At 46.2% G+C, this 24,423-nt stretch overlaps 1 protein-coding gene across 1 annotated transcript in view; it reads left to right on the forward strand.

Moving 5' to 3' along the window:
- Nucleotides 1-24,423, forward strand: part of WDR72 (WD repeat domain 72) — an 81,988-nt gene that overhangs the window by 54,680 nt on the left and 2,885 nt on the right. Inside the window, exons 17-19 of the mRNA XM_083413231.1 lie at nucleotides 650-732; nucleotides 1,831-1,987; nucleotides 17,917-18,012. Coding sequence (XP_083269357.1) covers nucleotides 650-732; nucleotides 1,831-1,987; nucleotides 17,917-18,012 — 336 coding nt within the window. The remainder of the gene's footprint in view (nucleotides 1-649; nucleotides 733-1,830; nucleotides 1,988-17,916; nucleotides 18,013-24,423) is intronic.

Consider the following 24,423-nt stretch of genomic DNA (forward strand, 5'->3'; position numbering starts at 1 on the left):
CCCATCATTAAGTCACAGCCCCGCTTTGCTTCTCCCCACACCAACTTCTCCCATTTTCTATACCAGCTCCATTAGCAGTTCCAGCATCCTCAAGATATTCCTTACTGCTCTTTTTCCGTTTAGCTTTATATAGCTCATATGTGGGTGATTTATGGGTAATATAGTTATATCCTTAATTCTTTACTGATAAGAAAAATAGCCATTGGTAACCAAGACTAAAAATAAGGTATTGGTTTTTTTTAAAGCTGGGAGAAATAGATACTCTCCTACGCTGATGTTATGTAAGTAAACTGGAGACCGTAGGGCATATTGCATTACACCCCAGGATGGATTTTCTTCAGGGGAGGGACCTTGGAAATCAAAGCTGAGGAATCCGGAACTTCAGTTACATGTGATTTGATATGTGTATTGTCAAGTGGATTAAATTTCAGTGGGCTGTATATTGCAAACAGAAAGTCAACAATACCAGGATTGTTAACTTGTGTACAAGCTTCCTGTTTAGTTGCAAATGCTTCATGAAACTTATTTTCTTAAACTGCCATCATCTTTTACAAGGCCTTCAAGGCAAGTGGTTCTGTTTTAAAGGCCTGGTGCATTGTTATACTTCAGCTGGATGCAGCCTGACTAAGAGTGTATCCTCTATTTTCAGACATATTGGGGTTTCCGGTCCATGAACCAGAGAACAGTTCACTTGTCAAACTTATTTCTTCTTGGAGAGACCAATCCATTGAGGTAGGAAGTGGGTGCTCTTCTGCCATTGAGAACTATTGTGTAGGCTTCCTTGAAGCAACAAAGTGCAAGGAGACCTTGGATAGGTGGTGGCAATCCACTGCAGACTGCTGGCATGGGGAACAATATATGGTAGCTGAGACATTTGGTGTGACAGAGAAGCCCACAGTCTGTTATCTGTTGGTGATGCACTTGGTGCCAAAATCCAGCCAGGATCGCCTTCCTTGTCAGCATAGTGTGTCCTGCAGGGGCACCTTGGCATCTAACCAAGGTCAGCTCATGTGCACAAGGGAATCCAGACCAAAGCAGCTTTTGCAGATCTGGGGGAATCAGGAAGGCCCCACAGCCTCCAGGTCTCTGCCTTGATTCAGGACCAGTTCATCAACACAGACACAGCCTGCTGAAACCATGAGCAGAAACTCCATGTGACATATTTGTTGCTGACCTGTCGGATTTCCAGTGATTGCCCTACACATGTGTAAGACGATCGTGTCAGGGAATAGGCTGGCCCTGAACCTTTCGCATATTGTGCTAGTTCTGCAGGTATAGAAATTATCTGATATGGACAACCATGCAAACATCTGAAATAGCGCTTTGCATATAAAAAGGTGATGCATCTAGGGGAAAGTTTTGGCCTAGCCGTCCATCTGATGTGTCAGTGTGTGGAGAGGTCTTTTTTTCTTTTCTTCTTGACTGTTCAAAGTCAAAGAATATCAGGAACTGGCTGCTGTGTATGTGACAAGTGGTTGAAAAGTTCTCAGCCTCTCCAGTCTGATGGGCAGGAGAGGTTCTGGTCACCTCCTCAACCCCACCTAGCTGTAGCACCCCCAGGCCCCTCTTCTTCACCCCCTCCTATCATGAAGTCAGTTGCCACTGATAGAGCAATGCAGCAGGGCAAAGGGTCAGCCTAGCTTTGCCTTTCCTCTGCACTGAGCATCCTTGCATAGGTGCGCAGAAGCATAGGCAAGTAAGTAGGCCTTCCCTGCTCATTGCCCCCTCCCTGAAGCAGTGTTTGGGAGAAGAGGGGCGGGGGGAAGGAGGCCTGGGCTTGGGGCAGGACAGCCTAAGATCCTCCTCACTGACAGCCTGCATCTCTGACAGATGACTGAAGCCATTCAGGCTGCTCTGCTGGCTGAAGTTCGGCAGGGCCTGAGAAACCGTCGGAAGACCTTGGCCAACGGTCATGGGCAAGCAAGTGCCAAAGTGGAGGAGCAAAGGACTGAGGAGCCAGAGATAATAAAGAGCCACACCTTGCTGGGTAAGTGTCTCATCTGTTGGTGTGAGGGCAGGATAAGGTGGATGGAGAAGCATTTAATTTCTGAGATAAGACCAGGGTTCTCCATCCCAGAGTTCCTGCAACTGCAAATCTCCCTCAGGTAGTTGCTGCTACTATTCCTGTTCATCATCTCCATATTTAAGGCGTGGAGGGGAAAGGGTGTTGCTTAGTGTAAATGTTCAAAATGCTTCTAGTATTTCATTCTTGTGTATATTGGAAATACGATTGCAAACAATTGATGCATGCCATTTTATAGATAACATTAGTGAACAACAAATTATATGGAAATGAGCAGATGTTTTCAGATTTATTTTTTATCAATGAGATCAGACTTATACTAAAAATGTTGCTGCTCCAATTTTATAACTTCATACTATGAAATGTGGAGTTTTTATGCTTTGGTGGTAGAATAATCCACATTGTGGAAATTAGTTTTACAGCTGCATCATTTCATTTTACAGCGGGCCTAGTTGCTGTTACTTTTAATGGTGTTCCTGTTGATGGGCAGGAAAGTCTGATTCAGAATTTATGTTATGAGATGATATCCAATTTTCTTTAGGCCATTAGCTGAGCCTTAAAATTAAGTGACCTGAAGTTTACATCCAATCCTATTAGTGAGTCTTCTCTGTCATAGCTAATTCATAATCTCGTGGTGTGCATGTGTCTGTCATGAAGATTTGTGGCTAGCACGTTTGTTCCAGGAATCTAAGAAAAGTTAAAAATTTTCAGCCATAAAGAACACGGTTGATAGTTTCAGTTGTGCTAATATAGACATGCATGTGGGATTATCTTTTGTTTTACAATGGGTTCCCCTCTCCTGTCCCCATTCTACACCAATATTTTTATTAAAGTCATAATACCGCAAGATATAGAAAACTAATGTACATTTTAAAAGAGACAAAAACAGCTACCGAAGAGGGGAAAAAAAGAAAATATATTTGTCATGTCAGGTTCCCCCAGGTGCAGGTTACATCAGTGTGGGACCCCTGAGCATTCATGGAGTCACCGTTCACCATGTGTAACCTGTGTATACTAGAAGGTTGTTTGGTTCGAATATTTAGGAAGTGGTTGTGCATTGTGAACTCTGGTAGGCACCATTCAGGAAGAGCGCCTTGTGTCAACCCACTTGGAAAGAAAGGTGTTGACAGCTGAATCTCAGCAATAAGTGGGCAGTTTGTTGTTCACAAAGACAGATATATGCTAATACATTAGAAAAAACTTGTTGAAATATATAAGCAATTTCCTTCTTTCCTGGAATCTCTTCCTTTCCCATCCTTAGCTATTTTTGTACCAAGGCTGGAGAGGGATCCATGTTGTATGTTTTCAGTCATAAGGTGTCCTGCTTGAGGATGAGGATGGTTGGGCTTGGTGATCCTTTCATCTGCTGTTTGGTCTTTGCACAAAACCCAACTGGGCCAATTGGCATGGCTCTGTCTTCAGTTATCAAGTGAACACTGGTATGTTAAAAGAACCCTGTCTAGGTGCTGTAAGTTCTCATTAGCCAAGCTGATTCAAGCCAGAGCTCAAGGGGACCTTAATGAAATCCACAAGCCTCACCCATAAGTACCCTCCCATTTTAGGCAAACGGTGCCCCCTCCCCCTGTGGCTAATGTCCTAACAGAAAAGGTGACTAGGAGGGACCTGGGCCACTGTCATTCCTGGACTGAGCCATGGCCTTCCAATCTTCTTCTTCTGCTGAGGTGAATATCTGTGTTCACTCTCAGGCTCTTCTTTGGCTACAGAAAGGGGATGTGGCAGAATAGAGGCAGAGTATTCTGAGCTGCTGAGGTGTGGGATTTCTCCTGCCACCAGAAGTGGTGAAAGCCACTTTACTTCAGTGGCTCTAAAGACGGGATTTGACAAATTCAGAGAAGGAAACAGTTTGACAACGGTCCTTAGCCATGATTGTTCCATGGAAGTACTGTGCTCTTGAACTACCTCGGTAGAGGTCCCTGCCAGCACATTTCTCCTCCTCCTCCTCCTCCTCCTCCTCCTCCTCTTGTGGAATATGCATCACTGAAAGACATTACACCCTTGTTTCATATTACAGCCCTTTCCTGTAAAGGAACACAACTCAATTTTGTATTTTATCATCCAACCTGTGGTTTAACTTGGCTACTGTATCATCTCATAGACATTCACTTAAAACTGTACCTTGATCCAATATTCTCTAATATTAGTGGTCAAGTATTGAAGGAAGCAAAATGGAAGACTCTGTAGAACTGCAGCTTATTTCATTCTTTGCTTCATATATTTTACCAGACATAACTCCTTAATGCAACAGAAATCAGATTTGTTGTGTATTTTTACACAAAATCCAATTGTGCAGGCGCCATACCAGGCTCATCCAAAACATTAGAAAGGATACGGTTCTGCTAGGATATTGCAGCAACACTTTGGATGCCAAGGCACAGGAAGTGCCACTGTAAAAGGTGGTGTTGACTGCTCTCCATCTCTGGTGGGTGGTTTTGGGGAAAGATGAATGATCCCGATAGCTATTATTTATTTATTAAAATTATCCCACCTGATGTAACAAAACAATAAACACACAACATTCAATGAAACTTGGTAAAAACAAAACACAACTCTCTCATACAAATAACACTGTTATTGTTGTTGTTTAATCATTTAGTCGTGTCCGACTCTTCATGACCCCATGGACCAGAGCACGCCAGGCACTCCTGTCTTCCACTGCCTCTCGCAGTTTGGTCAAACTCATGCTAGTAGCTTCGAGAACACTGTCCAACCATCTCGTCCTCTGTCGTCCCCTTCTCCTTGTGCCCTCCATCTTTCCCAACATCAGGGTCTTTTCCAGGGAGTCTTCTCTTCTCATGAGGTGGCCAAAGTATTGGAGCCTCAGCTTCAGGATCTGTCCTTCCAGTGAACACTCAGGGCTGATTTCCTTCAGAATGGATAGGTTTGATCTTCTTGCAGTCCGTGGGACTCTCAAGAGTCTCCTCCAGCACCATAATTCAAAAACATCAATTCTTTGGAGATCCCAACCACCCTTATTTTTATGCAATGCCTCCTCAATTGCACCCAAGGCTACTACCACCCCCCCTGGATTGTTCCAGTGCCCCCCAGGGGACAGTATCGCCCACTTTGGGAAACATGGACCTAGATAAACCTAAGTTTTTAAGAGGCATTGAAAGGTTGTTACTGTGACTGTCTCACAAACTACCCGATGGAGGGCATTCCAGAGGCTCACTTACACATTGTCAGCAAGTGGCAGTCCACCAAGGACTATCCTTTTGGGAAGATCTTAGAGACTGGCTTGGTCTGTACTAAGTATCCTGGTCCCAAATGGGGCTTTAAATGTTGAGAACTAAACCTTGAACTTGGCTCAGTAGCTAATAGAACTTTCAACGCTGATGGGTAAAGTTGGGTGCCCCACTCCCAGAAGCTGCTGCAATTTGCACTGGTTGTGCTTTCTGAATCAAGTACAAGGGTAGAGAAGAAATAACTAAAAGCCGGAGCTGAGGTCTTATGGGGGTATTTGGGGCCTTCCTGCTTTCCTACACTTATCTTACTATCTTCTCCCAATGGGGGCTGGGCAAGAGAAGAAGAAGCCAAGTTGCCCTGAACTTTTTATGCTTAGATTTGCTGCAGAACTTGCTGCTTCTAGTTCCTTCATCTAGCGAACATGACTGGACCTGGTGTTGCGTTGTGGCATCTGAAAGCATTGCGCAGATTTTGGCCCACCTGGCATTTGGTGGGGTCATCAAGATCTGTGCTTCGTGCACTCCATGCATTTTTGAAAACTTCAACTAAGCATCTGCCCACGTGGGCCTGATATCGGCTGCACATAATGCACCCATCAATCCATTCCGCTAGAAACTCTAAAAATAAATTACAAACAAGCAAACAGAAACTGGAGATGGGAAGCTCCCTCTGCAGTACCTCAGCTCTGCTGCTCTCCTTCCACAGCTAACCTCTGTCTGTCTCCACTGCTGAGCCTCATCCATTTCTCTCTCCCCCTGACATTTTGCCTTTGCTAGATCACAAACTGCCTTTTTAGAATCCACCTGGAAAGGGAATGTCTTTCCTCTGTGCCACAACCAGCATGAGCTGAGCTGACGGTTTAGGATTGCCAGCTTCAGGTCCTACCTGGGGAAGCCCACTTGCCTCTCAGCCATTACTGTAAGAATGAGTCATTTGCAGGAGCATAACAGCAGCAGTTTATGGCGCCATTTCTCTTAGAAGCTCCCAGCCGTCCTCTCCTTCCCAGGTCAAACTGGGGGTCTTCTTCCTTGGGCCTGATCCAAATGGCTGTGCTCTCCAGCATATGGGTTTTAAGAACGGTTGTGTGCCAGAGGAGCTGAAGCTAGGAACAGAGCTTGAAGCAGGTGACAGCTCAGCTGCTTGGAAGGTGATTTGATGTGACCCTCGTCCACTGCACCAAGGAATGAGAAGAGGCACCAAGAGACTCACCCACGCGCTGATGCACACAGTTAACTTTGCCAACAACCCACTGGAGCAGCCAGCTAAGGTGCCTTCTCTGCTGTGTCCATCTGTGTTTCCCAAAATCAAGCTGGTAGAGCCCATTAAAATTATTGTTTGTTGAATTCTCTTAGATAAAATTGCCAGTCATAAATTGCTGCAGTCACCAGAAAGTATCATTTCTGATCCTTTCAATTAAACATCAACTTGGCTGTGTTAGGAACCCAACCATAAAACTGTAATTCAGTGGCTAATATTTTTAAAATCTGTGAACTGTAGAGTGGCTGCTCTTGGACTGAGATGGCTCAGGTGCCAGAATGTTCAGTCTTCTCTTGCATCCATCCCTAAGTGGCTGGAGAGGCTGCTTGCTTAAGTTTGCTCTCTCATACACCAAACAGTCAGTGCAAAAGGGACAACAGTGTGTGCTAAGAGATACGCCAGTCAGGGACTTGACTTGCTCACAGAGCCATTACTCTAAAATAGGGGTCTAGTCTGGAGGCCTGATGCAGCCCCCCTGACCCCCACCAAGTGGAGTGGAGTTAGCAAAAAGAGCCCCCCCCCCAAGAAGACCTGCCCCACAACATCCAAAGTGACTTGGGAGGAGCTCCTGAAATCAATGCCACTGGAGCTGCAGCACAGAAACTTGAGATTCACCTCTGCCTTGGAAGATCCCCTTATGGTGTCCCTTAGGTATCACTCTCTACAGTGGTACCTCAGGTTACATACGCTTCATGTTACATACGCTTCAGGTTACAGACTCCGCTAACCCATAAGTTGTGCTTCAGGTTAAGAACTTTGCTTCAGGATGAGAACAGAAATCGTGCTCCGGCTGCGCGGCAGCAGCAGGAGGCCCCATTAGCTGAAGTGGTGCTTCAGGTTAAGTACAGTTTCAGGTTAAGTACAGACCTCCGGAACGAATTAAGTACTTAACCTGAGGTACCACTGTATTGTAAAATGGCTTAAAGACAAATAAAACCCCTGCATTTCATAGAGGCTGACAATGTCAAGGTTTCAGAAGGTGTAAGCACAGCTCCCCGATATTCTTGCCTGGTCCCAGAACAGCATAGTACGGATTGGCTATATTATTTCCAGTTACCGGTACTTTCGTTGCATGGGGGTGGGGGGGAATCGCACCTTTGAACTAATGGAATCTGCTGTCCCTTTAAATCCTACGAAGTCTGCAGACCCCTTAAACGCACAGGGGGTTGTTGGTGAAGTTAACTGTGTGCATCGGCGGGTGGGTGAGTCTGGAGCAAGGTGCAACCTTTCCCTGCGCCGTAATAAAGTAGCTGTTCATCTGTGGTCAGGGATTGTCAAGAAAGACCTTGAGTTCCTCTGCGCTATTTCACAGAGAGGCCATCAGACAGCTTTGCATCATCTCACTCTATCAATCAAGGGCCTCAGCCACTGCCTTCTGCGAGAACTCTTCCTGTTTTTCACAGACAGCTCAATAACTTGTCTAGGGGTTGTGATAAATGCCCTCCATGCCTCACAAGCTGTCTCCTCCATCGCCACCTGCAGCTCGGCTTTGCAGAGCTGGTGCTTCCATTCCCCCCCATCCAGTCCGTTTCATTTCTTTGCACTTTTGAATGAAAGAGCCACCGCATTTATATATCTGGCCCAGCGGAAAAGCTGCACTGCAGATTCCCCATTTGTCCCCAACAGAGAAGATTAGATTTCCGCTTAGGAACAGTAAGTGGAGAATAGACGCAGGCAAAATGATAGGAACTGTTGTTTTTAATCCCTCCTCCCGCCCTGCTTGCACTGAAACACACACACTCTTTTCCTTTAATTTCACACACCAGTCATATTTTTAAAGATCAACTTTTGCAGCCCCAGCTGATCCAACTGCAGCCTCCTGCTGGTTCTGGAGCTGGAAGCCCCACAGAATCCCATCTGGGCACAATTGCCAGCCGTTGCTCAGGAGGCTATTACAGTAAATGAATAACTTCTCTCTCGGAAAGAAGGTGGCTCTTTCAGATCAGGTTGAAGGTCAATGGCAGGGGAGGACGAGGAGGCTCTCGTGTTGCAGCTGTCTGCAAATGCGCTTGGCTTCAGATTCAAGAAGGTCAGAAATCTGGAAAAGAACCAGAACTCTTGTGGGGTGGGGGCACGCACAAATGACCTAAACCACAAGGGGAAAACAAACTGCTACAAATCGCTTTAATGAGGCTTAGGGGTTCCATAGTAAGGAGACAGGGAACTTTTAAAATATAGTGGTTGTTCGAATTTGAAAATCTGCATTTAGAAAATCCTCTCCTCTGTGGGAAGATGGAGCATCTGCTGTAGCAGGGAAGGCCAAAGTGTTTGGGGATTTTGGGGTTTAGAAAACAGAGCAACTAAGAGAGGACATGGTAGAAGGCTGTAAAATCAGGCATGGTGCATAAACAGTGGGCAGAGAGCAGTGTCACTTTTGTCAGTCTTCATGCACTGCCACATGGTGCGTCTACGGCCACAAGGTCAGGTGGCTTTGAAAAGGGAATTAGACAAGTTCATGCAAGAGGCCCGTTATGACCACATGGATGGGACCTCCTGGTTCATGAGATGTGTGTGCCACTGAATGGCATTTTCTGAAGGGGAAACAACAGGAGGGGGCCTGTTGCCCTCATATCCTTGTGGGGCTTCCATTCGGGCCTGTGGCTGGCTGCTGTAGGGAGAAGCAGCATGCTGAACTAGATGGACAACTTTGGGCTATTAATCACAGTGATTATACAGATAGAAATTACAGGAGCTGAGACCATTTGATGTTTAATGTTTGGCTAGAGACTAATATGGTATGTGTGGGTGTGCATGCAGCTATTTTCATTCTGCTGCAGTGCTGGGCTTCCCTGAGGTTTCTAGCTGATCCCCGGATCTGACCCAACTCAAGAAGATTACAAAGAGCCTGTCAGTCTCTTCCTGACACATGTGGGATGAAGAGGCTGAGCATCAAGGAGCTAACCAGCAAAAAATCACACTGAGTAAGTGAACTCAACTCTATTAGAAGAAACAAGACTTGCTCATGAGTGCCAGGCCTAATGAGCTCGGCAACTCTTCTTGGTAGGTCTTGCGCCTACAAGGCAATTGTGGAGACTGAAGTTCCTCATATTCCCATACCTGACTAAATCTCCTCCTCACCAGGGTGCTTCCCAAGCAATCTGAGACTACACAGGCCCCTGTCTTTTCTCTTTCCACTTGATACCTCTCCTGGTCCTGGGATACTGGGGGAAGGGGAGCTTGTTGTAGCAGGAGAGGGAGCACCCTGGCATCTTCACCAGCCTGACTCGTCTCTGCCTCTTGGCCTCTCTCCTCTTCTGCTTCCACTTCTGCTTCTGCACTTCTTTCTGCCACAGCCTCTCTCTGCTCACTAAACCCTGTTACCTCTTCCAACACCAACACCTCCCAGTCTTCTGCCTCTGACCACTAATCATCATCCACTTACCAGTCCACAGGCTCTGAGCCTTCTTCTCTCGGGGTTCCCCCACTGGTGCCTTCCACCATTCCTCTGCATCTAGCCAGTTCATGACACTGAGTGGGAGCTAAGGCAGCATTGCAGATTTGTGCTAGTGATCTTTCTCCAGTGGACCTGGTGACGTGCTACCTCCTCATGAGATCATGCCCACACTGGGATTGGCCTTAGGAGGAACAACAACATTCCGGATTTCCTTGACCCCCTTGGCTTCCACTTTCAGCCAAATAGAGCATCACTTTCCTCTTCCTGTGAAGCAGCAGGCCAGTGACCTCCAGATTGGCAATTGCTCTATCCAGGAGCTCATTAGTGGAGCTGTCTGTGTCTCTGCCATCAGCATTTGGTGAAAAGGGCTGCCACTGACCCTGCCAGACTTGGGTCAGGAGGTCAGGAGGTCTCGTTTATTATTCAAAATTGCTTTCTGACCTTTTCTCCACTAGGCCAAATGAGGTGGGGTGTCTTCTGGTTGGTTGGAGGAACTGTAACCAAATGCTGGTTTCTTGTGTGATTGATTATTTTATCACCGCTCTAAATTTGTGTTTACTTGTATATACCTACTCATAGGCACAGTAACCTGAAGATTCTTGCACAACGATTTATACATCTTGCCAAATATGTATTTTGAAAATAATTGCAGCGCCATGGAATCTGTGTATTGCTTCACCTGCAAATCTACTGAGTGATTCAGTAGATTGATTGATAGATATGATAGATAGTTTGCAGTTATAGATCAAGTCCAAGTCTTTGCAGATCTCCATGGTCTGAAGTTTTACTGCTTGACACTGACGGTTGTGGCAGTTGACCACCACAGTGTCCCTATGATGATGCACTGTGATGACATTTTGCAGATGACAGCTGTTTAAGCCTCCTCTGGCTTTTGATAAAACTCAAAGAGAGCTCTCAGTTTGAATCAGATGGAAGTCTCATGCTCATTGCTCTGATCCTCAACGGAGATCCCTGCTCTGTCTGCTTGTAAGGCTAATCTTATTGCATACAGCTCGTAAGTCTGATGAACAACCAAGAGTCTTGTGGCACCTTAAAGACTAACACACTGATTGTGGTGTAAGCATTTTGGACTACAGCTCGCTTCATGAGATATGTACGTTTGCATGTTTATAAGGCTCTGCTTATGAACCACTTGCAGTTTGAACAGAGACAGCTGTACTATTAGGCAGAATAAGGTGACTGCCTCAGGCAGCTGATTTGGCATATTATGAAAAGACAGCAAATTATTGATTATTCCATTGATTATTGTAATTTTATTGTCAGGGAGAAAGAAAGGAGCCTGTTGGGTTTTCTGCATCAGGTTCCAAAATAAGTTGAGTCATGTTCAGCATGTTCATCTTGACTTGAGGTGGAGGCCTCATTTGCTAGAGGAAGCAAAATGTCTTGGGCTGACCTCAAGTTTGACATTAATTTAAAGGCTGTGTTGGGGCACCTGTTGTTGGACTGTACCTCCCATCCTTCTCCCTGACCTTGCTGACTGCTGGGGGTGATGGAGGTCCAACAACATCTAGAAGACCACAAGCTCCCCACTCTAGTTTTTGGATCATGTGTCTTGTCCCCCATCTCCATAGGCCTTTCTTGGGTTCTGGCAATTACAATAAAATCAATTCCTGATGTCACACCCTGCTGTCTCGTGCTGATTTGGGAGAGATCGCTGTCTGGTCTCAACACATCTGCCTCCTCACCAGAATTAACAGGAGGCTAGTTGTCAAGTCAGCTGCATTAACAGCCAAATGAATTGGATCAAATCCCTTTGCAACACGGTAGATGAATGGAGACAAAATCAGGGCATTTGGGAGCAGCTTAAGTTGCCCAAGCTGGGGGCGGGGGCAATGATCTTCCTCTATAAGGCAGTCTCGTAAGTGCTCTCTTTCTCTCTCCCTCCTTCCCTCCCTCCACCTCCACCTCCATCCCAGCTCTCTGTGGTTCAGTTCCTCATCAGTCCTGGAGAAGACTGGTCCTGGCCTGCCTCCCTGGGTCCTTGTGAGGGTAAACAATAGCTAAATGGGTTTGCCCTGAAACTGGTGTCAAAAGTCAGAGAGGAATCAAATGATTTTGAGACACTTAAAATAATCATGGTTTAACAGAAAGTGGAGACAGTTATCATGGACTGAATATCTTGTTCTTTTTTTTAAGGTAACTGGCAGATGGGAAGAGTCCTTTTTATCTTTCTTTATTGTTTCTTTCCCTTTTCTCTTTTTCCTCTTCTTTTTTCCCTCTCTCTCTTTCCTTTCTTCTTCCTGTTTCTTTTCTTTTCATTTCCTTTTATCTCTTCTTTCTTTCTTTCTTTCTTTCTTTCTTTCTTTCTTTCTTTCTTTCTTGTTGTCATCTCTCTTCTTTGTTTTCTTCTCTTTCTTCTTCGGCGTACTCTGTGCTCGTGGGGGTGGTAGATGGTTGGTGGAGGGGCCCTGGCTGGGAAAGTAGGGAAATGTTGGTCTCTGCTTCCAGCACATGGGCACGGCAGGGGGGCAGCTGCCCACCTAAACCAAGTAAATAAATAAAATACTTAACCAACTGACCAAATGTGTCACAGATAACTCAGTTCTGCCCCCCCAAAAAAACACATAAAGCCTGCCCCCCTAAAATAAATCATGGTTACTCCCATGTTCCAGCAGCATCAGCTCCTGCTTGTAGAAACAGTATTGAAAGCTTTGTTTTGGGTGGGAAAACGGGAAAGAAGTTTCCAGTCCTGTAATTCCGCTTGCTGTTGATGTCCTTTGAATACACCTCCAGGCTGTTTTGGTGTGTTTATATATATATATTCCCCACCCTGCCAGCACAGGTGACAGTAGAATTAAAGATCACATTGCCATTTACAGAAAGTAGGGACTTCTTTTAAAAGAGCACTGAAACCAAATAAGTATTCTATTCCCTAAATGCCACCAATTCATTATGAGACTTAGTATGTGAAATGAAAATGATTTTATTCTGCAGTCAAGGGCTGTGCATAATGTAACACCCCTGTTGTTAAACAAGTCACTCCAGACCTTGTTCATTTTGAGGCGTACCTGGCATTTGAAAGAGTCCCTCCTCCGCAATGAGTTTCTCCAAAGCTGGATGGAGGTTTGGTGAATATTATTTTAAAAGGGTAAAGGGACCCCTGACCAATAGGACCAGTCGCAGACGACTCTGGGGTTGCGGCACTCATCTTGCTTTATTGGCCGAGGGATCCAGCGTACAGCTTCCGGGTCATGTGGCCAGCATGACTAAGCCGCTTCTGGCGAACCAGAGCAGCACACGGAAACGCCGTTTACCTTCCCGCCGGAGTGGTACCTATTTATCTACTTGCACTTTGATGTGCTTTCGAACTGCTAGGTTGGCAGTTAAACCCAGTCATATTCTGACACACACATCCCTCCCAGGCTCTGCCATGTCATGTGGTAGTCAAATAGGATCTCATAAGGAGGAGCTCCTTAGCTGGCAGGGCTGCTGATCAAACTCTGCTCTGTGGCTCACTCAGAAACTTCAGACTTGCCATAGAGGTCTGTTCAATCAGCCCGTCCTCTGAGAAGGGAAATCCCTGGATCTTTGCCAAAAATCTAGACCCAGTCACAGGCTTTTAGGATTACAAGTAACTTAATAAAGGATAATGACGACCCCCAAACTGAGCACACCAGTATCACAAGCCAGCTTAACCAAGTGCACTTATAAAGCAGGAGGTTGATATTAGGTTTTAAGTCAGATTAAGTTGTTGTATAACCTACAATTACATGGTTTTTCAGTCTTAAGAAAAAATGGAGATGATTGGGCTCAATAGACCCTTCTGTATATTTAACTTCTGTTTAATTGGATTGGGAGCTGCTGAAACATCTTGGAGCTAGAGCCTCTAATCTGAGGAGATGATCCCAACAGTTTTGCAGAGCTTAGGGCAGCAGACAGATAACATGACCATGCGAAGAAGGCTCACACCGAGGCCCCTTCATCATCCCAGTTTTTTAGCAGCTTGTGCTGCCACTGTTGTTGTTTTTAAACTGCAAACGTATCTATTAATTGTGCTCCACTTTGCCCACATTTGCAGGCCAAAGAAGTGAGTTGCTCTGTTTATTTATTTTCATGCATGGATCACTTCCTGTACAACACCTCAAAGTTACATATGCAGTAGGTAACATATATTGAAAACAAAACAATTCCAGTTTCAAATTTATTACAAATTAGGAGAGCTGTTTCTTGCCCCCTTTGCATTTTGTAGGTGCCAGAGTCCAACTAACCACCCTTAATGAGAGGAGCAGGTGCTTCCTCTTAGGAGTACAATGGCTCTCAGAAAATCTGTATTTCCCTAATGAACAAGTCGTCTCCTCTTGAAATCTAGGGGGGAACTGCCACCCCATCCACAGTAGGGTCATCAGTTGCTACTGGATCAGCTGTGTGGTGTTGGGGCTGGAGGATCATAATTGAACTGGGGAGAGCTGGGTTCAATCCCCACTTGTGAAGCTCCCAGTGTGGTCTTGGGTTGGTTGGCCAGTCATCTTACCTTACCTGCAGGGTTGCTCTGGGAAGAGGGATCACTGGACGGTATGCCCTGAGCACGTTGGAGGGGTAAATATATAAGACCCCTCCTTAAGAATTGAATAAGACCTAGAGGTCCCTCAGCCTCTCCCAATCAAATGGGCTCAAAATTTAATATGTTGCATAGATCTGGATTGTGCTTCAGGCATAATTGGCATGGATCTTCCTCCATTTTGCAGTAAAGTCTCCATTGCCCAGGCAATGCCATTGGCCTGGGATGATATGGTGCCAGCAAAGCACCAGCTTGAACTTCCTTTGCTTATTGCCTTCGGGATCCTGCGAGTCATTCCTTTAGCCATTTACTGCTATCATTTAAATTTCATTTACAGATTACACTTGCACTCCAGTGTCCTGTTTCAGGCAGAAGACCCTGCTAGAGGGGTTGTGGGGGGAGCACAGCTGGGCCCTGGTTCCAGAGAAGCCAATTCCATCCAGGGTCTAATGAGCAGAGCCAGAGTCAAAAGTCCAGAAAAGCAAGTCAGTGGACAGGTGTCTTGTACTCTAAAATGTGTAATCAGATCATAGTGGAATGCCAGGTCTCAAACACACAGAGCAGAGAAGTAGTTATCAGCACCATGGAGAGCTCTAGCTAAACTGAGCCCAAAGGAGGGTTTTGGCTTCTGGCCCCAGTATGGTCTCTATTACCCTTAAAAGGGACCTGATTGCTTTAGGGCAGCGGTTCTCAACCTGTAGGTCCCCAGATGTTGTTGGACTACAACTCCCATCATCCCTGAGCTCTGGCCTTGCTAGCTAGGGGCGATGGGAGTTGTAGTTCAACAATATCTGGGGACCCACAGGTTGAGAAAGGCTGCTTTGGGGGCTTTTGACTGCACCAACATGAGTGTGGATGTGGCATGATATGGCTTTGGAGTTTGTGCCCCTGGCATCTGCGGATGGCAGTGCTGAAGGGCGGTTGAGGGTCTGGCTTCATGGAACTGCCTCCTGGTGACATGAGTTCTCACACTTGCTTTATATAGAACATACATGTGGTGTTTGGGTGTCAGATTAATCGCATGTTATAGACATAGGTAACCAAGGCTTGAATTCAGCCTTTTTGGAGCCATGTGTCACTTCCTAACCGCAGTGGGTGTCTAATAAGGGGTTAACATGCTCCCCTTCTCCTCTTCTATCTCTCTGACTTCATTCAGGCCATGTGCAGCTGTCAGATATGGTCTTTGTATCCATAAGGAGAAAGAAAGGTCATCTTGCTCTCTGGAAATTACACAGAGTGCCTATTGGTGTTTGCTGCTCTGCCCTTGCTAACTGTTGACACTAGTCTCCTGGCTGACCCCATCTATGTCGGTGTCTCTAAGAGATATTCCCCACTGCCATATGGTGCTCTACTCACTTCAGAGTCCTAATTTCAGGGCCTCTGGAATTAATTCTTTAATCTGCTCTCCAAAAATTGTAATGAAGACGCTGACATTTAATCAGTATAACAGCAAGAGCTTACTACACATTAGACCCCAACTCTACATTTCTGTAACCTCCCTACCTTTTAAAAACTACACCACCAGATTACCAAGTGCCCCAGTACCAGGATTGAGCCGCTGACCAAAAGAGCCTTACAGGTCACTTCCAGCTGTGATTTCCCATCCCTTCTTTGAGCTGTGCCACTCCATGAGGCATTCAGCATCTTTCAAATGACACAATGCAGCTATTGAGTTCCTCTGGAGATGTGAAGCAACCTTGAGCAGGTTTCACCTGGGAATATTTGCATTCTGCTCCCTCGCAGAGAAGTCAAAATGAACACAATCACTCTAGACTTCATTAATGGTTTTCTTGCAAGCTTTGGTGGGAAAATGGTTTTGACGAATTAGATTTGAAGCTGCTCAGAAGTCTTGCTGAGCTTGTAACACAACTTAAATTAAGTTATAGCTACAAGTGATAAGCCGTGCTTGCTAATTTACAATTATATTTATTCACTTTGTTCCCAGAAGCTTCTGAATGCTTTCACTAGTCCAAGATAGATTTGCCTGTTTACCAAATGCTCCTGACTTTCAAAAGGTGTGCTTAGCTGTATTGCAGCCTGAACAGAATTATGATCTGCTAACAGCAGCAAAACAATCAGATTTACCCTCCCCCTCCTCTCCTCCTTCTCCTGAGGTGACCCATTCAGGCTCTGAGGTGCATTCCTGGAAGGACAGTCTTCCGAACCTCAGCTTAGTCCATGTGCCTCTTGCTCCCCTTGGCAGCTCAGACTATTATCACAGTGTGACAACAGGCCAGCAAAAAGTTTATACAGTGGCACCTTGGTTCTCCAGGGACGTGGGTGGCACTGTGGGTTAAACCACAGAGCCTAGGACTTGCTGATCAGAAGGTTGGCGGTTCGAATCCCCGCAACGGGGTGAGCTCTCATTGCTTGGTCCCTGCTCCTGCCAACCTAGCAGTTCGAAAGCACTTCAAAAGTGCAAGTAGATAAATAGGTACCGCTCCGGCGGGAAGGTAAACGGCATTTCCATGCGCTGCTCTGGTTCGCCAGAAGCGACTTAGTCATGCTGGCCACATGACCCGGAAGCTGTACACCGGCTCTCTTGGCCAATAAAGCGAGATGAGCGCCGCAACCCCAGAGTCAGCCACGACTGGACCTAATGGTCAGGGGTTCCTTTACCTTTTTTTACCTTGGTTCTCAAACAACTTGGAACTCAAACACTGCAAACCTGGAAGTAAGTGTTCCAGTTTGCGAACTTTTTTCAGAAGTCAAACATGCTCCGTTTCGAGTGTTACACTGTGATCTGTCTGTTTTTGCTATTTATTTTGCATTTTTGTGGCTGTGTGTGTGTGTGTGTGTGTGACTGTGTGGAACCCAGTTCACCTATTGATTGATTGTGTGACGGCAGTATGTTGTTTATTGCTTTCATTTTAGATCTTGTTAGATAGTCAAATTCATGTTAAATTGCTGTTTTGGGGTTGTTTTTAAAAGTCTGGAATAGATTAATCAATTTTGCATTACTTTCTATGGGAAAGCGTGCCTTGGTTTTGGAACGCTTTGGTTTTGGAACGGACTTCTGGAATGGATTAAGTTTTAGAATCAAGGTACCACGGTATAGAGATGTAGATGTTAGGATTTCTTTCTCATCTTGTTTGTTTCCCGTACAATATATGTTGGTATATATGCACTAGAGGCTATGAATGTTGCCTTCTCCCAGGTTCCCCCATGAATTTCCCTGCAAATTGTTGGGCACCTCCTCCGCTGTGGTGCTTCTTTCTCCATTGCCCCAGAAGTTCTTATTCCTAAAAGCTGGCTCCGTTCTTAGAGTGTATCAGTGACTGGGGAAAACAGTTGTGCTGGGTGCAGATACTGGGAAAGAGAAGGAAGATGAAGGGTTTCATACTTGTTTCATTCCTGGTTTGATATATATTCACATTTATTTTGTTAAATCTTAAGACATTTGGGATTGGGAGGGCTTAGTATCAAAACTAAGAAAATGTGACCTCGGCATAGAAAGAGCAGCTGAAAGAAAGATAGCTATTTGCTAGAGTATTACTGTTCTTCTCTTTTTTCTTTTAGCTGCCACCAGTTGTGACAACTGCGCAACACCTGCAGACCTCCAAGAAGGAAAAGACACGGCTGAGAGGCAGGTCTTGGAAGAGTCGGAAAATCCAGGTGAGAGAATCCCAGGTGCTTGCCTGGTGCAGCTGTGTGAGAAAGCAGGCAAGGCAGAGGGGTCAAGGCAATGTGCTTTCCTTTGGGGCAATGCCTACATCTAGCCAATTGTCTCTGGGGAATTTGGAGCCCCTTTCATCCAGGTCCAGGCAGGGCAAAGCTGATATAAGAAGTTTGCCATAAGAATTTGTTGTTGTTTAGTCGTGTCCAACTCTTCGTGACCCCATGGACCAGAGCACGCCAGGCACTCCTGTCTTCCACTCCCTCCCGCAGTTTGGTCAGACTCATGTTTATGGCTTCAAGAACACCATCCAACCATCTTGTCCTCTGTCGTCCCCTTCTACTTGTGCCCTCAATCTTTCCCAACAGCAGGGTCTTTTCCAGGGAGTCTTCTCTTCTCATGAGGTGGCCAAAGTATTGGAGCCTCAACTTCACAATCTGTCCTTCCAGTGACCACTCAGGGCTGATTTCCTCAAGAATGGATGCGTTTGATCTTCTTGCAGTCCATGGGACTCTCAAGAGTCTCCTCCAGCATCATAATTCAAAAGCATCAATTCTTCGGCAACCAGCCTTCTTTATGGTCCAGCTCTCACTTCCATACATCACTACTGGGAAAACCATGGCTTTAACTATACGGACCTTTGTTGGCAAGGTGATGTCTCTGCCATAAGAATTAGTGATAGACTCAAGATGAGAAGCTGGATGGATCAGATAGTGATCTCTTCTTTCCCAGAAAAAAAGGACCAGGGCGCTGTTCAACTATCAATCATGCTGCTCTTGAGAAAATTTAATGGGAAGCAGTATTGTTGCATTTCCCTTTTTCTCCAGATCAGCAACTACTGTATTTCTCCTTCTACCTCTTCTCACATCCATCTTTGGATAGATGCCAAGCTCTCTTCATTGTTTCATCTCTTGTCACATGTCCTGCATGTGTCCATTTTCACTTCCCACTACATCTCCAACTTTTGATCTTTGTCGTATCCATTTATTATCTTTTCCATCTTTTAATGATCTTTCTTAGCTGGCCTGTTCTATGACATGCTGTGCTTTCACGTTTCTCTGTGTCATGGTCCAGTTCTCCGCTCCATCACAGATAAAATGCGCATATCAAACACTTTAGCTTTCAAATATAAGGTTACAGTGGTACCTCGCAAGATGAATGCCTCACAAGACGAAAAACTAGCAGGACGAAAGAGTTTTTCATTTTTTGAGTTGCTTCGCAAGACGGATTTCCCTAAGGGCTTGCTTCTCAAGACGAAAACGTCTTGCGCCTTTTTTTTAAAACCGTCAATGCATTCCTATGGGAAACCATCAATGCACAGCGGTGCTTCGCAAGACGAAAAAATTCACAAGACGAAAAAACTCGCAGAACGAATTAAATTCGTCTTGCGAGGCACCACTGTATATATATATATATTGATATAAAGCTAAATTTTCCAACAGCTGCTCGTGATTATTTTAGCCTCCTATTTATTTCTGCTGTTTGCGCTTCTCTTCCCAATGCGACCTTTTTCCTAATATTATTTTCCTAATATTTTAATAGGGGGGGGGGATCTCCTGGACCATCCTGTGGACTGATATATATTTGTGCACAAAGTACTGAAGTTATGACATGTCCCTCCTTCGACCCAGTCAGCCAGGGCTGTATTCCGGAGAATTTGCAGAGTGCTGTCTCTCACTCACGAAAGGGCTAAGCAGCCTTGTCCATCCATTCCCTCCCCCCTGCCCTCCTGCCACCAATATATTTTCTTCTCCTACATCTTTGTGTGCCAATCTGTGAACCATAAGCTGAGTTCTGTCAGCTTAGTTAAAAGCTCCCCAAATCTAGCCACGCATGTGTGCTGCTGAGAGGGCAGCTGCCGAGCGGCCTGATCCTTCCCCAAGGAGCACTGCTGAGATTTAATTTTCAGTGAAAGGGTGCAGCAGCCTGAAATCCATGTCAGGTCCCTGAAGTCATCTCAGACCCCACCTCAGGCTGTGGGCTGCACGATTGGATTTCAGAGCACAGGATTCTCCAGGAGGGAGGTGAAAAGGAGCCTGCCACCATTTACCTGCTCTGAGCTGGGCTTGGTTTCTAGCGCTGCCCAGGAATGCAGGAGGAACAATTCTTCTTGTGCCATAATAATAATAATAATAATAATAATAATAATAATAATAATAATTTATTATTTATACCCCGCCCATCCGGCTGGGTTTCCCCAGCCACTCTGTGTGGCTTCCAACCGAATATTAAAAACAATACAGTGGTACCTCGGGTTAAGAACTTAATTCGTTCTGGAGGTCTGTTCTTAAGCTGAAACTGTTCATAACCTGAAGCACCACTTTAGCTAATGGGGCCTCCCACTGCTGCCGTGCCGCCGGAGCACGATTTCTGTTCTCATCCTGAAGCAAAGTTCTTAACCCGAGGTAATATTTCTGGGTTAGCAGAGTCTGTAACCTGAAGTGTATTTAACCTGAAGCATATGTAACCCGAGGTATCACTGTACAGTGTCAGACATTAAAAACTAAACAGTTGTCTTTTAAAAGTAAAATAGTTGTTTATTGCCTTGACATCTGGTGGGAGGGTGTTCCACAGGGCGGGCGCCACTACCGAGAAGGCCCTCTGCCTGGTTCCCTGTAACCTCACTTTTCGCAGGGAGGGAACTGCCAGAAGGCCCTTGGTGCTGGACCTCAGTGTCTGGGCTGAATGATGGGGGTGGAGATGCTCCTTCAGGTATACTGGACCGAGGCCGTTTAGGGCTTTAAAGGTTAGCACCAACACCTAAGTTAAAGAAGGGCAGGAGCTTCTTCTGAGACTGGCTCAAAAACAATAAAAGTCAGCAATTTGAGGAACAAAAAGAGCATATCCCGTGGCCTCGTTTGGTTGTAACAACGAACAGCCTGCAGTTGCAAATACTCTCCATGATCTGGTTCCCTTTGAAGGAAATGTATATTCTGGCTTTTGATTACCGTATTTTTTGCTCTATAAGACTCACTTTGTCCCTCCTAAAAGGGGAAATGTGTGTGCGTCTTATGGAGTGAATGCAGGCTGCGCAGCTATCCCAGAAGCCAGAACAGCAAGAGGGATTGCTGCTTTCACTGCACAGTGATCCCTCTTGCTGTTCTGGCTTCTGAGGTTCAGAATATTTTTCTTCTTCTTGTTTTCCTCCTCCAAAAATTAGGTGCGTCTTGTGATCTAGTGCGTCTTATATAGCGGGGGGAAATACGGTATTTCTGCCATTAGCTCCCTTTAAATGGAGCCCTTTCCCCCCTCTCTCAGAGATCTGCAGCTTGAAATCCAAGAGGTGTCAGGCCAGCAGCAGAGGAGTTAAGGGAGATTTAGCCCACAGGCAGAGGTGCGCCAGAGAATATGTTTACTGCCACAGCCTCTCTGCTGCATCTGAGAGCTCTGCCTGGCTTGCTCTCTTTGCAATCATTGCCTTTGCAAGGAGTCATGAATTTCCCCAGCCTTGGCCTCTGTCCATTCCTGCATTTTAAAGAACTTTCCTCCTCCTCCTCGGTCGGGAAACCTCCAGAGACTTTTCTACGGGGCTCGTTGCTTCCCACTGAGAATTTGTAGCTTGGTTGCCATGGCGACGTCGTATTTCTCCAAGAATTGCTCATATTGATCCGTGGACAGGCGTAAATGGACAGGCGAGAGTGAAGGATAGAGAGGGCGGCTGGGAGTCCTCTAATGTGGCCAGAGGTTATGGGGCTGGAAATCAGCTCATAGCCAGCATCTAGAGAGAGAGAGAGAAAGGGACAGCTTCATTTCATTTCAGGGTTTTGTTTTCACACTCTGTGCGATTGTCGACTTCCCCCCATTGACTGACCGGGGGGGCGGGGGTGGGTGGGATGACGACTTGTTAGTCGCCTTGTCACGCCAGATCTTCAGCGCTTGCCCTGACACAGCTGTCAGCCTCCCCTTGCCAGGCAGTTTGGGGACCCGCAACAAAGACCCGGGGACATGAATTATTTATTGCTGCTTGTAGGGATGGAATTATGTGATAAGAAATCAAGACACTTCTGACAGAAGCCCTTGTTTGAAAAGAGAGGTCTGGAGAGAGGAGCCCAGGTCCTTCTTGATGCCTGCCTCTTAATCTTTGGGCAAGCAAAAGCCCAGCAGTGCCGGGAAGATGGGAAGGGTGCCCACCAGGGGCTGCCCAGCCTGCTTCACTGCTGGAGGTGAAACGGGAACTTGCCAACCCCCCTCTGACCCCTGTGCCAAAGCCGTGCTTTCCAGGGCGGTGTAGTGCGACTCATGCAACACGTTGGCGATTAATATACACAGAACAATAATTATACATACCTTATCAACCTTCTGAGAAAAATACAAAACATTAAACAAAGCCACAAAGACTTGTGAACTACCCAGCCTAAAATGATGTCTGGTTTCAATAGGCTGCTTCACTCAGCCTTTTAGATAAGTTCGTGAAGATACCAAGGAAAGGTAAGTTCGGTGATATTCACAACACCGAGAGATGCTAGTAGAATTGTAGAAAGATGTTGATAAAGTTGTGGACAATGAAATTGTAGGCGACAGGGTGCCGGCGTTTTGCACCTGTTTTGCCCTGGCAGTCCAAGTAATCAAAAGGCCGCTGTTCACCCCCCATGGGGCCCTTTAACTGGGGCCTGCAGGTAGCACACTCCCAAGAGAGTTTTCCAGGCTTCTTCAGTGGTCAAAGTCTTGACACGTATATTTATATTCAATTTTATAGAGAATACTTAGCTTAAGCTTAAGAGATTGATTTGCTTCCAGAGTGGTGCGGCTGCAGCTTCTGGGTGCCCTGCTGTGCCATGGGAGAAGTGAGGAGAAGGCGCAGCCAGGATTAGATCTCTGCTGAACCCACCACCGCCACTTCTCTTTGCTTCTCTAGATGTGGCAGGGGCGGGCAGGGCAGTGTCCCCGCAGGATTCCACCACTGGAGGTGGCTGCTTCAGTCCATTTCAGGCCAGCCCTGATGCTGAAATCTCTTTACCCTCAAAAGCAAAGCTTGGCTAAATGAGAAGTTACCTTAACCAACCAACAGTACCTGGTTGGCCGCTGGGTGCTGACTAGCAAGCTGCATGTTTTACTGCCCCATAGCTGAGCTGATCCTCATCGCAGGGTCACCTGAGCCTCACATGCCTCCCCCCCTCCTCCACAGGGGCCTCATCCAGATCATCATCCCAGATGTGGAGGTGCCTCAGGGGCCACCCCAAGGCAGCCACTCCTTCCCCAAGCATCCTTTCAGGCTGAGCACCTAAACAGCTGGTGCCTTCACCTGACAGGGCAATGACAGGAAGAGGCACCATAAACTGAGTCGCTTCATTTGCTGTGAGTTACTGTCCCTTACTTGCTGCCAGTAGAGTAAGCATCAAGGTGGCATGTTGCTGGGGCTTCCAGGGCCCTGATTCACACCCCGCTAGGCAGTGCCTGAAGGTGTTTCCACCCAGGGGCATTTGAGATACTGCCGACCTGTTTGCATTTGGCAGGAAAGGGCATGTCCACCCTTAGCCTCCAACAGGTGGCTGTGATGTCAGTGCCTTCCCTCCACTGCCAATAATAATACAGTGGTACCTCAGGTTAAGAACTTAATTTGTTCTGGAGGTCTGTTCTTAACCTGAAATCTGTTCTGAGAGCCAGTGTGGTGTGGTGGTTAAGAGCGGTAGTCTCGTAATCTGGGGAACCGGGTTCGCGTCTCCGCTCCTCCACATGCAGCTGCTGGGTGACCTTGGGCTAGTCACACTTCTCTGAGGTCTTTCAGCCTCACTCACCTCACAGAGTGTTTGTTGTGGGGGAGGAAGGGAAAGGAGAATGTTAACCGCTTTGAGACTCCTTAAAGGGAGTGAAAGGCGGGATATCAAATCCAAACTCTTCTTCTTCTTAACCTGAAGCAGCACTTTAGCTAATGGGGCCTCCCGCTGCTGCCCGATTTCTGTTCTCATCCTGAAGCAAAGTTCTTAACCTGAGGTAAAATTTCTGCGTTAGCGGAGTCTGTAACCTGAAGCATCTGTAACCTGAGGTACCACTGTAATAGTAATAGTAATAGTAGTAGTAGTAGTAGTAGTAGTAGTAATAATTTATTATTTCTACCTCGCCCATATGGCTGGGTTTCCCCAGCTACTGTGGGCGGCTTTCAACAGAACATTAAAAACAGAATAAAACTTCAAACATTAAAAACTTCCCTAAACAGGGCTGACTTCAGATGTCTTCTAAAAGTTGGATAGTTGTTTATTTCCTTGACATCTGATGGGAGGACATTCCACAGCTCAAGCGCCACTACTGAGAAGGCCCTCTGCCTGGTTCCCTGTAACCTCACTTCTCACAGTGAGGGAACCGCCAGAAGGCCCTTGGAGCTGGACCTCAGTGTCTGGGCTGAACAATGGGTTCCAATGGCAATGAATTGCAAGTGAGGAGCAGGCTGTGTTCCATTCAGGCCCTGCTTGTGG

This window comes from Podarcis tiliguerta (assembly GCF_965153285.1).
Source record: "Podarcis tiliguerta genome assembly, chromosome: 14".
Taxonomy (NCBI): Eukaryota; Metazoa; Chordata; class Lepidosauria; order Squamata; family Lacertidae; genus Podarcis; species Podarcis tiliguerta.